Raw genomic sequence first — 15320 nt, forward strand, 5'->3', positions numbered from 1 at the left:
TGTGCAACTCTGAGTGGAGTGGACCCTTTCGCACCGAGTCAGACTGTGAATCCATTTAAAATGTGAGTACACCTTCAACTCTTAGGCCCAATAAAGGCTATGCCACACCAGAAAGTAGGAAGAAAATGGCTTATTACAAGGAAGAGGCAGGGTATATACCTTGCTTTTCATGGCAAGGTAACAGATATGCAGGCAGCAAATAGTTGTTAAGCACACACAGACACCCTTCATTCTACGGAGTAAAGAAAACCTGGACAGTGATCACAGCAACTTTCCACGGACTCAGGCTAAGAGAAAGAAAAATAAGGGAAGGGAGGGGTATACCTGATCTAGGAGCAAGCAGAGCGTGAAGTCAGATATTTGAGATCTGTGCATTCTGCGAGAGTTAAGCTCTCCCCCTCAGAATCCTATGCCGGCAAGGAACAAGATCTCCTTCCTGTTCTTTGGTCTGTGTGCATATAAATATTTGTTGGGGGGGGGGGAGAGAGATGATGGCAAGGAAATGCATTGTATTAGGGATATTAGGGAACAGTGCTTTGCAAAACATTTTTTTCCATATTAACTAGGAAGAATTGCACACCAAAACTGATGTATTAGATATTTGCATTAAACTGGTGAATTTTCATGAGGATTAAAAAACATCTAATGTGGAGTACTGAATTTAGGATTGGAAAAAACGAGACACAAGGGGAGGGGTGAAACCCTGATACTGACAGTCACCCAAATAAAGTGGCACAGTATCCCCTGGTGATTATATGTATAATATAGCATCAGCAGTAAACAAAGGAAATATTGCCATCTAGCGAGCTCCAGAAACCCTTGCACATGGCAAAGCAAACTTTTGCAAAACTTACAAACAGGGTTGGGTAGCTACTCTTTTTTGTACCGAGGCTGCTATGGCTGATATATATAAAGAAGTCATTTTCCTTGTAGCTAAAACAGGGTATCCAATGAAATGTTGCAGTATGAAGTTCTGCTATTTAGCATTACAAGAACTCCATTCCCTCCCCACGCTGAATTTCCCATTCCCTAACCCACTCATTTAGCAAAAGATGGCTACCAAGCCTTCTCAGTACCCACTGTGCTATTTTACGGGTTCCTCCTCCCCTTTGTGGCTACCCCCACGATGATTTGTTCTGCAAACCAAGGGGTTTGACGCCCTGTGCACTGGTGGTGCCATTCAGACTTCATAAGCAACTACACACACAGGCTCAACATCAGGAGGAGAAATGGCAGTGCTACATAGGACAAGGGAGAGAAGTCCTTTTGCACACCTGCATTTAAAGCATTGGACACTAGTGATGACCTAAGCTTGAAGCAGAATCACAACTTGCTGTGGAATTGATGGAAATGGGAGTTACGTTTTTCACCAGGAGAATTTGCTGAGGTGTCCCCTTCTAAGCTACCCAGCAGCAGGAAAGCCCTGTAACGTGGAACTTTCTGCTTTACTTTTTGGTAACTAAGAACACAAGCCCACTGGATCAGGCCAATGGTAAGCACTAAAACTATACATCTCAAATGTCAAACAGCAGTGTAAGGAGGTGCATCTTCAGAATTTGATGGAAATCATACGGTGAAGGAGCCAGATGAACGTCTGTGGGGAGGGAGTTCCACAGTTTAGGGGATGCCACAGAAAAGGCCCTTTGCTGGGCGGCACCCCCCCCCAAAGCTTTCAAAGCAGTCAAGCTAACAAGAGGGCCTCCTCTGCGAATCGCACCACCCGAGGGGGTCTGTGGAGAAGGACGTGATCTCTCAGATGTTCCCTGTGTGTTGCACACTGCCTCTTTGTTTGCTTCACAAGAGTCTCCTTGACTCCAAGGATACAATGAACAAGTCACAAAGACAGCATATGCAGAAAAATAGAAAAATTTATTGGTTAGACATGCCCTTTACATTGTAAAAACATAGATGGTATAGAAATATATTTTCCTTGCTGGTCAAACTAATAAGTGATTGCCCTGGGTTATGACTCGCGATACAGAGATTGCTAACTTGAAAATCAATTATTACTTTCAAAAAGTACATGAGATGGTCAATACAATTTGACAGCTGGCACCCTACGATAATGGCTCACAATCTACTGAACAGTGTAACATCAGAGGAAGATTGCTACTGCCTGCACCTGTGATCAAGATGACCAGAACTCGCACTCACACACAACTTTATTTAATACAAGATGACTCTTATAAAGAATAAATCTGCTCACAGACAATGCAGTCCCGGGTCTGCAATGTTAGAACTGGTCACTTCTGAAGTTAAGGTAACAAGTCGAGTGGAGTTACAGAAAGTGCACCTGAAGTTTGCATTTGCAAAGTGGTTCCCACAGGAGAGGCAGTTTGCGCCATTTAAAGGACTGCTTCTCCTTCCAGCTTCACACAATCAAAACCCTTTGGCGGCTTTGGCGGAGTCGCCGCACAATCTTCACATTCCTGGCTCCAATCCTTCGTGTTGTGGTCTGCCTCCCACTAGATTCCTTTCTGTTAAATGCATTTAAAGGCAAGTCAGAAGCAAACACAGTCTCTGTGAGTTATGATCTCTCCCAGCCCTCCCAGATGTAGCCACTTGAGAAGAAGAGATCCTGCAAAGAAAGGGAGACAGCGATGGTACTTCTCTGTATCCCATCCTGCAATCACAGCCAACTGGAATACTGTTTAGCCATTATGGTACCCTGTCCACAGTTACGGCTGAATTAGGATTTGTCACTGTCATGTGACGTGCCCTTCAGATTGTTGTTTCCTGTTGCAAGTAGCTGGTGAGCCGTATCAAAGCCATGGCATGGGTGGAAAATGACTTTCATCCGCGGACCTGATCAGAATTGCACCCACGTGTACCATGCTTGTGATTTGCAAAGGAAGGAATGATCCCATTGGTACTACGTCCAGTCTGACCTTCTGTGGATGCTCTATAATGCTTCGAAATCTGCAGGGTTCTACTGTCCTGGCTACAGGAGGATAACAAAGTGATTGCACTCACCATCAGTGATTTGGGTCAAAAATGTTTCCACTTCATCAGTTCATTAGCAACAGTGGATGCCAACTGCAAATATGGCATTAGGGAAGCCTGACTTCTAATCAATGTTTTTAGCTATACAGTATTTATGAAACACAAATAAAAGCAAGCGTGCTAAATTCAATGACTCAAGGGGCTCAGGAAATTTTCCAACACCAACTGAATTAATTTGCATTGGGATTTTTTTATTTTTTGGCAATTTATTATTTTCCACAAAAAGTTCTATCACTGGATGTTGTATGCAGGATTCTGATAACAGTAACCCACCATAACTAGTAGAACTGCAGAAGATCTTTCCAGTTAGCATAGCACCATTCTTGGAAGGCAGTTATATCAATGGGTGCATCAGGGTTTTTGGATAGAACTGCCAACGTGAAGTTCATCCCACAAAGACTTTTGACTGCATTTTCCTGGGTTAGCTGGACCTAAGTGACTAAGAAGCAGGACTGGTGGATAAAAGAGTGCGGGGAGGCACCTATGATCCCCAAGCACTTTTAAGGAGCTCTCTTGCTCCACCTTCAATCAAAGATAAATCCTGGTTCTGGAGGGTAGCCCTGAGCCTCATCCTCCAAATCAAAGGCCCTTCCTAGGACCCTCTGGGCATCTTGTGCAAAGCTATCAAGGGCGGTGTGCAGCAGGTAATAGGCACCCACGAAAGAGATGGCCCCAGCTACCATGTTGTCAAAAAGAGGCACTTTGTTCTTCACCACCCGGGCAGCCACTTGGCCGTACAAGGCGGCTTGGCTCAGGACGGCGTGCACGGCGTTCTCCGAAAGATCCTTCCCCAATGCTGAGCACACCTGACTGGTCAGCTCATGGCGGGGCTTGGAGGCCACGAGGGCCAAGACCCCCAGGGACTCGTCGTCCAGGCCGAAACTCTTGCGGTAGGAGTGTAGGGTTTTCATGAGCATGGGGATGTTGAGGTGGAGGTTCTGGCCAGGCAAGGCCGAGACGGCGCAGGCCAGCAACGCCTTCTTCCAGATGTGCTTGCGCAGCGATGCCTTCTTCTTCTCCACAGCTGCTGCCGTGACGCAAGGGAAGGAGAGCAGCAAGGCGTGTCTCTTGTGGCCTTCGAGCTCCTCGGCCAGAGTGTCTTGCAAGCGCTGGAAGTCAAACCGGTGCAGCTCGAAGCTGGAGACCAGGAAGACCTTGGGGGAATCCAGGCCTTCATTCTGCAGCTGGCGGAGGCAGTCCGCCTCTATCGCCCGCAGCACCTGAGCCTCCTCAAAACGGGCTGGCCTTCGTCGCTGTGAAGCCTTCAGGTCCTGGTCCACCTTGGAGCGGACAAAGTAGAAACGTTTGCCCATGGAGCCCACGGCGCGGGCCAGCCTGACATGGTTCTCCCGGAACCGCTCCGAGGCGATGATGATGAAGAAATCGTACCTCTCGAGACCCACCTGCTCCAGGTAGCGCTCCGCTTGGAAGCATGGGGTGCCGATGCCTGGCAGGTCCCACAGGAGGACACTGGGCAGACGAGGGTGAGAGTATGATGTGGGTACGGCTGTGGTTTCGATGACACCGGTAGCGGCAGCACGGGGGTCTCCGTCACTAAGCCCCAGCAGGGCGTTGATGAAGGTGGATTTGCCGGCTCCGGATTCGCCTGTCACAGCGATCTCTAGCTTGGTGGTCTCCAGGGAATCCAGGAGCGACTGGACCTGGCTGGACACCTCCAAGACCACACGGGATTGGATCACAGAACCCATCTCTCTGAGGTCCATCTCCTGGATTTCCATGGTGTCTTTGTGGCGGAGGCTCTGGTAGGAGCACAAGGGGGAAAGAAGAGAATTAGGGTTTTTGCTGTTCCAAGTCTGCTAGGTTCTTTGTTTCTACTTCTCCTGAATGCCACTGTCTAAACCGCTAATCCTTGGCGCCCTTCCAAAATGAGCAAGGGAAGGAAATCAGGGGTTTCGGCTTCCAAAGAGGACTGAGCTCCTGTTCCTTCAATTAGTTGTGCAGAAGAGGGAATGTTGGTTGGGGGCATTTGTCAGCCCAGAGTAAGAAAAACTGCTCTTGGCAAAATTCCCTCCACACAACTCGACTCGGCTCATACAGCTGGTGCACCCTTTTCAAGCTTATTGTGATCGGGATGCTAGTCGGGACAGATCTTAGGCCTGATCCACCAGGGCTTTCCTTACATCTTCCATGGCCACCCAATGTGCAAATGGTGAACACTTTTTTCAGGTAAGGCTGCAAAGCATGACCAGTTATGCTGTCACGGGGAGGGATGCCCAGTGGCATAGGAAGGGGGGGCGGTCCACCCTGGGTGCCACTCTGGGAGAGGTGACAAAATGGCCCCTGCCTCCCCCCCAGCTGTAGAGCAGCTGAGGGCGCCCACAGTCCATACGGGCTGCCGCTCTCGCACGCCGGCCATACGGTCGCCACACATGAGCAGTTCGTACGGGCTGCGCCGCCCCAGGTGCTGGAGAGGGTTCCTCCGCCACTGGGGATGCCAGCTATTTTTTGTTTAATTATGCCCAATACATTTCAAACAGTTGTTCTTTTTCAAAAACAGGTCGCAATACAGTCATACCTCAGGTTGCGAACGTGATCTGTGCGGGAGGCACGTTCGCAACCCGCAGTGTTCACAACCTGAAGCGCTGCATCTGCGTGTGATGACATGAGTGTGATGTCATTTCGCGCTTCTGTGCATGTGCCGTAATCTGGAAGTAACCTGTTCCGGTACCTCCAGGTTCGGCATGATCCGCAACCCGGAAACGCACAACCCGCAGCATTCATAACCCGAGGTATGACCGTAGTTTGCGGGATGAAGTTACTTGTTCAGAAGCAGAAGAAAAGCTGTTTGAAAAGTGCTGGGATTGATTTAAAGCAAAACGAAACACCCCCAGCTACATCTCCTCCTAAACCCTCCTTTGCACTCTTCCTTGAGTGTTTATGCCTGGCTGGAATGTGTTCTTGAACTCTGATCATGCCTCTTCCTTGGATGGAGAACCCAGCAGGGTTCCAGTTACAGATGGGTAGCCGTGTTGGTCTGCCATAGTCAAAACAAAATAAAAAAAATTCCTTCCAGTAGCACCTTAAAGACCAACTAAGTTAGTTCTAGGTATGAGCTTTCGTGTGCATGCACACTTCTTCAGATACACCACTTCTTCAGATGCACACTTCTTCAGATACAGCAGGGTTCATGAGTGGATGTAGACATTAGCCTTCTCCACAAGATTTACATTACAGTGGTACCTTGGGTTTGTACTTAATTCGTTCTGGAGGTCCGTTCTTAATCTGAAACTGTTCTTAACCTGAAGCACCACTGTATCTAATGGGGCCCCCTGCTGCTGCCACGCCATGGGAGCACGATTTCTGTTCTCATCCTGAAGCAAAGTTCTTAACCCGAGGTAATATTTCTGGGTTAGCGGAGTCTGTAACCTGAAGCGTCTGTAATCTGAGGTACCACTGTAATTGTTCCGCTAATTTTTTACTCTGGCCACACCCACCACTATCATGGGGCCCTCAGAAGCTTGCGCAGAAGGCAATGTGGCCCTCGGCCCGCCCCTGACTTCCCTCTTTCTTTTCCTTGCCATTGATTCTATCCCACTTTTCCTTCCTGACAACTATCTAAATGAGTATTTTACTCTAGCCATTTTCAAAATACCACTTAATATAAACACGTTCATCCCTCCAAATCAGGAAAAGAATCAGAAGCAGACTATTTTGTTTTATTATTATTATTGTTGTTGTTGCTGCTGCTGTTATTATTATTACTAAGCTCTTCCATTCAAAGAGAGCATTCCAAGCACAGCACGTGCTTAAAACTGCAGAATAATTAGAGGAAATCGATTAAATTAGAAAAAACACTACAAAAGTAAATGAGCAAGCTACAAGAAGCTACAAAATAGCTGCCAGTAATAAGAACAGCCTGCTGGATCAGGCCAAAGTCCCATCTAGTCCAGCACCCTGTTCTCACAGTGGCCAGCCAGGTTACGTTTTTATATTGTGATTTTATCTTGCGAACCGCCCTGAGACTTGCAGGTATAGGGCAGTACACAGATTTAATTAATAATAATAATAATATTCAGAGGCATAGCTGCTTCTGGCAGTTAAGGCAGAGCCTAATTATTATAGTTAGTAGCCACTAATAGCCGCCTCCTCCTCCTCCTCCATGAATTTCACTAATCCTTTTTTAAAGCCATCCAAGTTAATGGACATCACTGCTTCCCAAGGAAGCGAGTTCCAAAGCAGGACCTGCATGCAACAGCAATCTTTCCACTAGTGATTCCCAACAGCAGATGACTAAGGAAGCAAATGTAGCTTTGACTTAACATGAAAGAGTCCTTCTGCACCCACAAATGTGGGACGGAGCCCCATGTCTCACCCAATCCAACAAGCTGTTAGCAAACCAAAAGAAAAACAAGACTCCCAGCTGCCGGCTTTCCCTTCTCTAACCACTAGAGCCCACCCTTCCCATATTCAGAAGGATAGCCAACCCAGTGACTGTCTGCTGCAGCAAAAAAAAAACAAGAGCCTTGTGACACCCGGAAGTCGGCCACGGTTCGTTGTGGGGAAAGCTTGAGGATTCGAGGCCAGCTGGTCGGATGCTCGGGAAAGTTCCTACTGCAATCAATCTGCAGGCCTTCAAGGTGTCACCAGACTCTTCGCTCCTTTGAGTTTTCACCAAAGCGCAGCGCTTTTTTTGCAACCGGGCGGGTGGATGTGTGCGCTCCTTCGCGCCAGCTTTGAGCCCTCCTCTATACTCACAGAATTCATTTCCCAAATAATTCCCTAAGGCGAAGCGGCAAGCAAGCGAGCAGCAGACGTGGCGACCCAGAGGGGATCCTCCCGATCGTCTGTAGGAGGAAAGCAAAACAGAAACCATCACATAGGAAGAGGCGGAGCTGCCGGTGTAAGAAACGCGCTGGTTGGGACTGACAAAACAGCAGGCTCTTTAAATAAGAAGAAAAGCCGGACTGGTCCTGAGTGGCTGCTGCAATTAATTCGCGCCTTGGTGACCCAGATGCACCAGCCTGAGTCACATCGCAAAGCAGCCACTGCCCGGGGATCCGGGAAGCGTGGCGCGCAGAAAAGGTGATCCTAGGAACGGCCGGCGCACCGGATTGTTGGGTCGCCTTCTGTGAATTTTTGCAAGCTGTCGAGAAGGGAGAGAGGGATGGAAAAGGGGGAAGGTGAAGCTGATTTACAAAAACGATCCACGTTGGAAAAGTTATTATATTAACTAATGCATACTGATGGCAAAATGACTAGAATTAAAGGCATCACAGACCCCTCCAAAACGTGAAATGAAATGTAGGTGTTCGGGGTTCCTCTGGGGAATTAAAAGGGAAGCGGTCGTCATGCAATTTCCCTCTGCCCATTTCACGCCTCCTGACTCGATAGTACAGTAATGCCATTTTCCACGCTCTATATGTCATACCAATTCCCTGAACCTACTTGACAATAACTTCCACAATTACGCAATCTCCAAGGTGCTCAGGGGGGAGGGATGCTTGCAATTTCACAGTGGCTAGAAACATTTTTTTTCAACTCGGGATTTTTTTAAAAAAAGAATTCTGCACTTTAAAAGCCTTTCGGGTCTCCGTGACAAAGCACAACAGTGGCTCTGGCATTTCCCTCACCACCTACCTGACCCAGAATGCCTGGATTTGGCCCTTGGCCCATTTGCACCTGCCAGGTGAGGCAACAAGGAGGGGACAGGTGCAAATAGATGGGAGCTGAGCTGTTCTCAAGCAATGCCTGCACAGTGAGTGGCAGGCAGGGACAGACCAGTGAGGGACCCTTCGGAGCACGGGTGCTTAACCTGGATAGCTGTCTGCTGGGTCACTGCATTGTTTTTATCTCCACTTCCCATTCAAAACAGAAAAAGGGGAGTTACAGATAGGTAGCCGTGTTGGTCTGCCATGGTCAAAACAAAATAAAAAAATTCCTTCCAGTAGCACCTTAAAGACCAACTGAGTTAGTTCTAGGTATGAGCTTTCGTGTGCATGCACACTTCTTCAGATACACAGTGTATCTGAAGAAGTGTGCATGCACACGAAAGCTCATACCTAGAACTAACTCAGTTGGTCTTTAAGGTGCTACTGGAAGGAATTTTTTTATTTTGTTTTGAGAAAAAGGGGAGTTATTAACAATTGTTTATACTGTCTACTAGCACTGGCAGGTTCCTTCGGTCCTGCTGTCTGGATTTGGTTCCTTTGATGAGTAGTGAAAACCAGCTTTTTTCCAGTATTTGATATAGGTACAAATACACAACACCATTTGCACTTCTACAGAGCAACAGATCTACTGTACTGTTTTATGTCATCTCCCCAGAGGATGATTCCATAATTTAATCTCAACTCAGTTCTCTCCCTCCCAGTCTCTCAGTCTCTCTCTCTCTCTCTCTCTCTCTTTCTCCCTCTCCCTCTCCCTCTCCCTCTCCCCCCCCCCACGAATTTCTCCGTCATTCATTCCGACACACTTCACATAAACTGGGCAGGGGGCGGGGGTGATGTGTTCCCTCCCAGCCCTGATAACTCTCTGATTCAGAATATTCCCGAAAGCTCTCCAGTGATCTCCCAACCATTAGCTCCCATTCAGAAACATCCACTGAACATCCTGGACATCATTCTTTTGTCCAAACTGCTGACTCTGAGAGCCGGCACTGCTGAAGCAAAATCTTCGAGATAGCAACCCTACATCATCATCCATGTGGGACCTGCAAAAAAAAAATAAAATGTTGCAGTGAATTTCCGCCTTCTAATACAATTACCAAAGCAAGAGTATACGAGGCCCTACTTAGCTTCGTAAATGTGCTAAATGTTTTATTACTGCACCACATGTCCACTTCCTCCATACCATTCCAGCACACAAGTTTTGTTTTTATTTTCGGATTCTTCAGAGTCTGCATTTTCTGTTTAATCACCAGAGTTCACTATTAGAAGGAGTTCTTACAGCACCATCCTCTCTGTATGCAGTACAAAGCGTATAACAAACAACCACCAGAAAAGAGAGCCATTTCCTGTCTTTATATGAGTTTAAAGTCAGACTTTCGGCAGCATGGAATAACAGAGGAAAAGGCAACCAAAATGCACATGGGTATAAATGCAGCTACATGGATTCAGGATTATTTTCAGCTGGGATTACGTGAGCGTTGAGGATTAATGGCCAGGTTAATCATTACTTTTAAGGGAATGGCAAGTATTGATAAGGGATCTTAAAGAGAACAGTGAGCACACATGAAGATCAACACCCACAGAATTCAATATGCATTTGCGCAAATGTGTGTAATGAAACGTGGAAACGTGCTTCTTCACACGGCACATAAAACTATGGAACTCACTCCCACTGGAGAGGCAGGGATGGCCACCGACTCAGGTGGTTTTGTTGTAACCCAGAAATTACAACAGCTTTAAAAGAGGATTAGGCAAACCAATGAAGAAGGGGATCTATCAATGGCTGCTAACAATGATGGCTAAACTGCCTCCACAGTGGAGGCAGTATTATATGTGTGTGTGTGTTTAATAGATTGTGTGTGCATGATTGTTCAGAGTTTCTTTCTATGCTTTTAACTGTTTTTATTTCATCCGCAAGCCCCCTTGAGACCCTGCAAGGGAAAATAGCTGGGTGGGTGTTCTTTCATTTGGGAGGTGGGGTTGCTTTAAATTGGTTTTTAAATGCTAGGTGTTGATTTGGATTTTTGCATTTGCATTTGTTGTTCAGGGCTTTTGTTGAGGAGTGCATTTTGTTTAGTTTGCATACATGAGCATTGTTTGTTGTTTTAATGATTGTTATGTATGTTGCGTTTTTGCATTGTAACTTTGTGCTGAGACTTATGGGTATAGGGCAGTATACAAATTTAATAAATAATAACAAATAAGTATTATTATTATTTTATTTTATTAAGTTTGAAACCACAGGAGCGGAAAGGTGCTCTTGTGCTCAGATCCTGCTTGCACGTTTCCCACAGGCGTCTAGTTCGCCCCTGTGAGAGCAGGGATCCGATTATGCTCCGACTTCTGTAAGGTAGGAAGGGTTTTTGTGCAACACTATTTACGGAGCCAATAATAAAGCTCGCTCACTTCCGGGAATGCCTGTATTTGAGCTGCAGGGGGTCTCCCCCCCCCCCAATTTAGATCCGCGCGTTGCTTCAGCGCAGCCCTCGCCCCCCGCGAGAAAGGCCTATACTAAGCCCCAAAGCCCGTCTTTTTCCTAGTTCTGCCGTCTCCATGGTTACCGGGCCTCGCGTAGGGGAGGGGGAGCAGCGGGTAAAGCAGAGCGGGGAAGGTAGGGAGAAGCTACGTGACGAGCGTCTCATATCTCCCGCTGGGCGTGGCCCGGGAAAAGTCTGGAACTTCGTTTCGATTGGAGGATGAGGCGCCGCCTCTTTGTTTCCCTATTGGTTGTTGCGCGCTGACGGGCAGCTCGAAGTTCAGTGAAGCTGCTGGTAATTCTATGTTGGGCTTTGCATATCCGAAAGGCGCTGGAAATTTTGCGTTGAAGACTTTGGTCTTTCAACAAGTGTTTCTAAAGTGGAGGTTTTCATTCCAGCAGTCGATATCCATTGGATTTGAAATTGATTTTATGTATTCCAGTCATTTTAATTGTGTGTTGTTTTTTTAAAAAAAGAACCCAGATACGCTTGTTTTCATTTTCTAAATACGTATGCAAGTGTTTTATATGTGTTTTTATTTTATTGTTAGATTGCTTCAAAATGCTTTGTAGGACACGGTTCAGAAATGAAATCATTCTTCTTCTTTGGATCTTCTTTTGGTGAATTTCTTGTAGGTAATGTTCCACAATCTCAGGGCTCTGTAGCAGCAAGAAAAACAAGAAAAAAACCACACTCTCCAAAAACTACTATATAGCACTCACAATTAATAGTTGCTTCTAGATCTCAGCGTGTGCAAAGGTGCATACTGGGAAAAGATGCCCCCTTAAGTTTCCCAAGCCCATAATGTAAACAGTTTTAGGCAAAGTACCTTGAACTTTTCCAGGAAACAAACCTGGAGGTTTTTTTTGTTTTGTTTTTTACCCCACTCTTCAACTAAAAAGGCTCCCAAAGTGACTTGCATCCAATCAAGACAAGACAACCCCTCCCCTTAGGTTTACAATTAAAAAGAAAAACATGACACACAAGGGAAAGGGCACAGGGAGGGAAGAGGAAAATCAAAACTCAGGCACAGTTGCTCTTATATTGACCAACTGGCACAGTTCAGCGGCAGGAGTTGCTTGATGGCAGTGGCTTCTCCCAGATGTCAGCTGTGGGCAACTCAGTGGTATAACCACGTACACGTGGCTTCTACTGCTGTGTGTATTATAAACCTTGTGTATGTACAGAGAACACATTCCTATATCCTCTCAAGTAGCACAGTTTGCAATTGCAGCGTAGAAAATCCGAGCAAGGCTCGTGAACCAAATATCAGTGGTTTGTAAAGGCAAAGGCAAATCTGAGCAAATTAGATCCATGAATAATCTCAGGAGGTTTTAATGCATATTTTTTAAAAATTGCATTTTAAACAGGGAGCTTACTTATTCTTCCTTTGTGTCTGCACTGCTACCATTTTACTGTATTTCCAGTAGCCTGCAGGCTGCAAGTGATAGAAATTCACCGAAAAAGGAAACAGTTGACAACCTTTTAAACTGGCTCTTCTCCCTTGGCGCACACCAAAGAAATTGTGGAGTTTTTTCCTGACCTGCAGATGAGAAAAGCTTCACCAGTTTAATTTCTGTTTGCTGCATTGCTATTTCTAAGTACACAATGGCATGGCCAGTCAGAAATGTTGGCACCTTTATTTCTCTTCCCGCCCCCATGAATCCACTGATAACAGGTGTTTGGCTGCAACTCGACAAATGAACACACTTTTGTCTCTGCTGTTAAAAGGCAAGATATGGATCCAGCATGTTCTGAGTGGTGTCACCCCTCTTGGCTGCCAGTTTCATATACTGAGAGGGCAGCCCCCTTGGACTTCAGAAGGCGAATGGTGTTGGTTTACGCCAGCAGAGAAGGTCAGGGAGAGGTGAAACAAGGCCACTTGGCTTTACTGGGCATTTCCTGGTCCAGGCATCATCATTCGGCCATTTAGGAAAGATTACCAGCCTGAGCTCCAACCTACGTGTGACATTATTCAAGCATGCTTCATCTGACATCTGTTATTTTGGAAAAACAACAACACGCTTTCAAGGCCCTGCTCAAAAATGTGTGCTCCCAGTTCTGCTGCTTTATTTATTTATAATTACAGTTATGGGATGCTAGAGGAGGGGGAGGGCTAGGGGGACACGTCACGCTCCTTCTGGGGTAGTTTGGCCACTTTTGGTCTCTACCCAAAAGCCAGTATGGTGTAGTGGTTAAGAGCAGTAGTCTCATAATCTGGTGAACCAGGTTCGCGTCTCCGCTCCTCCACATGCAGCTGCTGGGTGACCTTGAGCTAGTCACATTTCTCTGAAGTCTCTCAGGCCCACTCACCTCACGGAGTGTTTGTTGTGGGGGAGGAAGGTAAAGGAGAATGTTAGCCGCTTTGAGACTCCTTTGGGTAGTGATAAAGCGGGATATCAAATCCAAACTCCTCTTCTTCTACCCAGCACTCAGCTCTCAGCTGTAGCTCCTAGAAGCCATAAGCATTAGACTTCCCCTAGATGAGGCTCATCAACCTGGGAAGGGAGCCCACCTAGAAGAAGGAAAACTCTGCTCCTAAACCTCCACTGCTTTGTGGCATATTTTCGGAAGAATAAAAAGCTAAGCAGTAAACCGTACACAAATCCAGAGTGGAGTCTCTAAGGCAGTTGGGTGGCACCTTCTGCTCTTCCGGCAACTCCTGCAGCCAAGCATGGTCTCACAACAACATTGCAAGGTTGGTTAGGCTGCGAGATTTCAACTTGCACTCAGTGGGCTTTATGGCTGAATGGGAAATTTGAACCTTGGCCTTCCAGACCTTTAGTCTGACACCTGACACACTGGCTGCAACTGCTATTTGCTCACTCCTGGCTGCTTCCTAGTGGGATGGTGAGGAATGGCAGCCAGGTAAGGGGGTACAGTGGTACCTCGGGTTAAGAACTTAATTCGTTCTGGGGGTCTGTTCTTAACCTGAAACTGTTCTTAACCTGAAGTACCACTTTAGCTAATGGGGCCTCCCGCTGCACCACTGCTGCGCGATTTCTGTTCTCATCCTGAAGCAAAGTTCTTAACCCGAGGTACTATTTCTGGGTTAGTGGAGTCTGTAACCTGAGACGTTTGCAACCTGAGGCGTTTTTAACTTGAAGTACCACTGTAGTTTTCAGCAGATGACTAGTGCAGGCCCCCAGTCTGGATCAGGAGTGCATTCTGGATTGGGGCCCTGTGAATGGGTTTCTCCCACCCCTTCAAAATAAAAACAGACAGGTTAAGCACGCTTTTTTATAAAGCCCATGAAAAAGGTTGGCTGTAGTTTTTCTCTTAACTATGATCAGCCTGGAAGCAAAATATCAAAATATACTGAGGGTCTTTTCTTTTAAGTGAAACACCCCTGAGATAAGAGGCAAAAATAAAAATGGTGCAGCCCTGGAATCTGAAGCAACTGCTTCTTAATACAACCGAGTCTAGGAAAGATGTTGTTTTTAACCTAAGAGTGGGAAAATACAGACTGAGATACACGATGGTAATCAAAGTTCAAATTATGGTCCCTGAGGGTGGCTGTGTTTTTCCGCTTGAGAGTCATGTACCTAGTCTTAATAGTCACTGCAGTCTAAAGAAAAATGTTAGAGCTGAAGGAGCCTGTGATGTGCATTTAACAGGAAAACAGATACAGAGGGCGTTAAAGAGAAACGCAGTCCATCCCATTTTCCACCAAATGTCTACCACTGCCACACAAAACTGGCACTTTCCTAAAAAATAAGAAGGCGGAGTATAGCACATAGGGGATAAGATCAACAAAAGAGCCATAAAAACATTAACTGTGATTCTGGCATTGTAGGGGGTTGGACTAGATGACCTTTGGAGTCACTTCCAACTCTACAATTCTGTGATCCAGTCATTTAAAACATAATTAAATACTGTCTGGTTATAAGAGGGAGGGCAGCAGAAATCATGTTGTAAAGGCCTGTCTCAACAACAAAAGTTTTCTGAAGGAAGGGAGGGATGTTTCCTGCTGAATATCTACTGGCAGGGAGTTCCACAGGGTAGGGTCTGCCACTCTTAAGCCTCTGTCCTGACTTGAAGGCCAGCCAAACCTCAGGGGCATGGAGAACTCAATAATGAAGTGCCCGGATGATGTTCATCCATTACAATAGTCACATATCACTTGACTTGGCTGGCACACTGAGCAGGAGATTTCTGAGATTCCTGCATTGCAGGGGGTTAGACTAGATGACCCTCGTGGTCCCTTCCCACT

General features: G+C 46.4%; 1 protein-coding gene and 1 long non-coding RNA gene across 2 annotated transcripts; one reads left to right on the forward strand and one right to left on the reverse strand.

Annotated features, from left to right (window-relative positions):
- Positions 1-1850: 1850 nt before the first annotated feature.
- Positions 1851-7851, reverse strand: LOC309345851 (interferon-inducible GTPase 5-like). Its single transcript, XM_081869289.1, has 2 exons — positions 7720-7851; positions 1851-4763 (listed from the first exon to the last, which is right to left on the reverse strand). Exons 1-2 carry the CDS (start codon positions 7726-7728, stop codon positions 3528-3530), a joined length of 1245 nt encoding a protein of 414 aa, XP_081725415.1. The 5' UTR covers positions 7729-7851; the 3' UTR covers positions 1851-3527.
- On the forward strand, positions 4646-11570 carry LOC309346203. The gene is made up of 3 exons (XR_014158461.1): positions 4646-4766; positions 7722-8046; positions 10862-11570. It is a non-coding gene; the product is annotated as an uncharacterized lncRNA (long non-coding RNA).
- The last annotated feature ends 3750 nt before the right edge of the window (positions 11571-15320 follow it).

Source organism: Podarcis erhardii, assembly GCF_964252035.2.
Source record: "Podarcis erhardii genome assembly, chromosome: 7".
Lineage (NCBI taxonomy): Eukaryota > Metazoa > Chordata > Lepidosauria > Squamata > Lacertidae > Podarcis > Podarcis erhardii.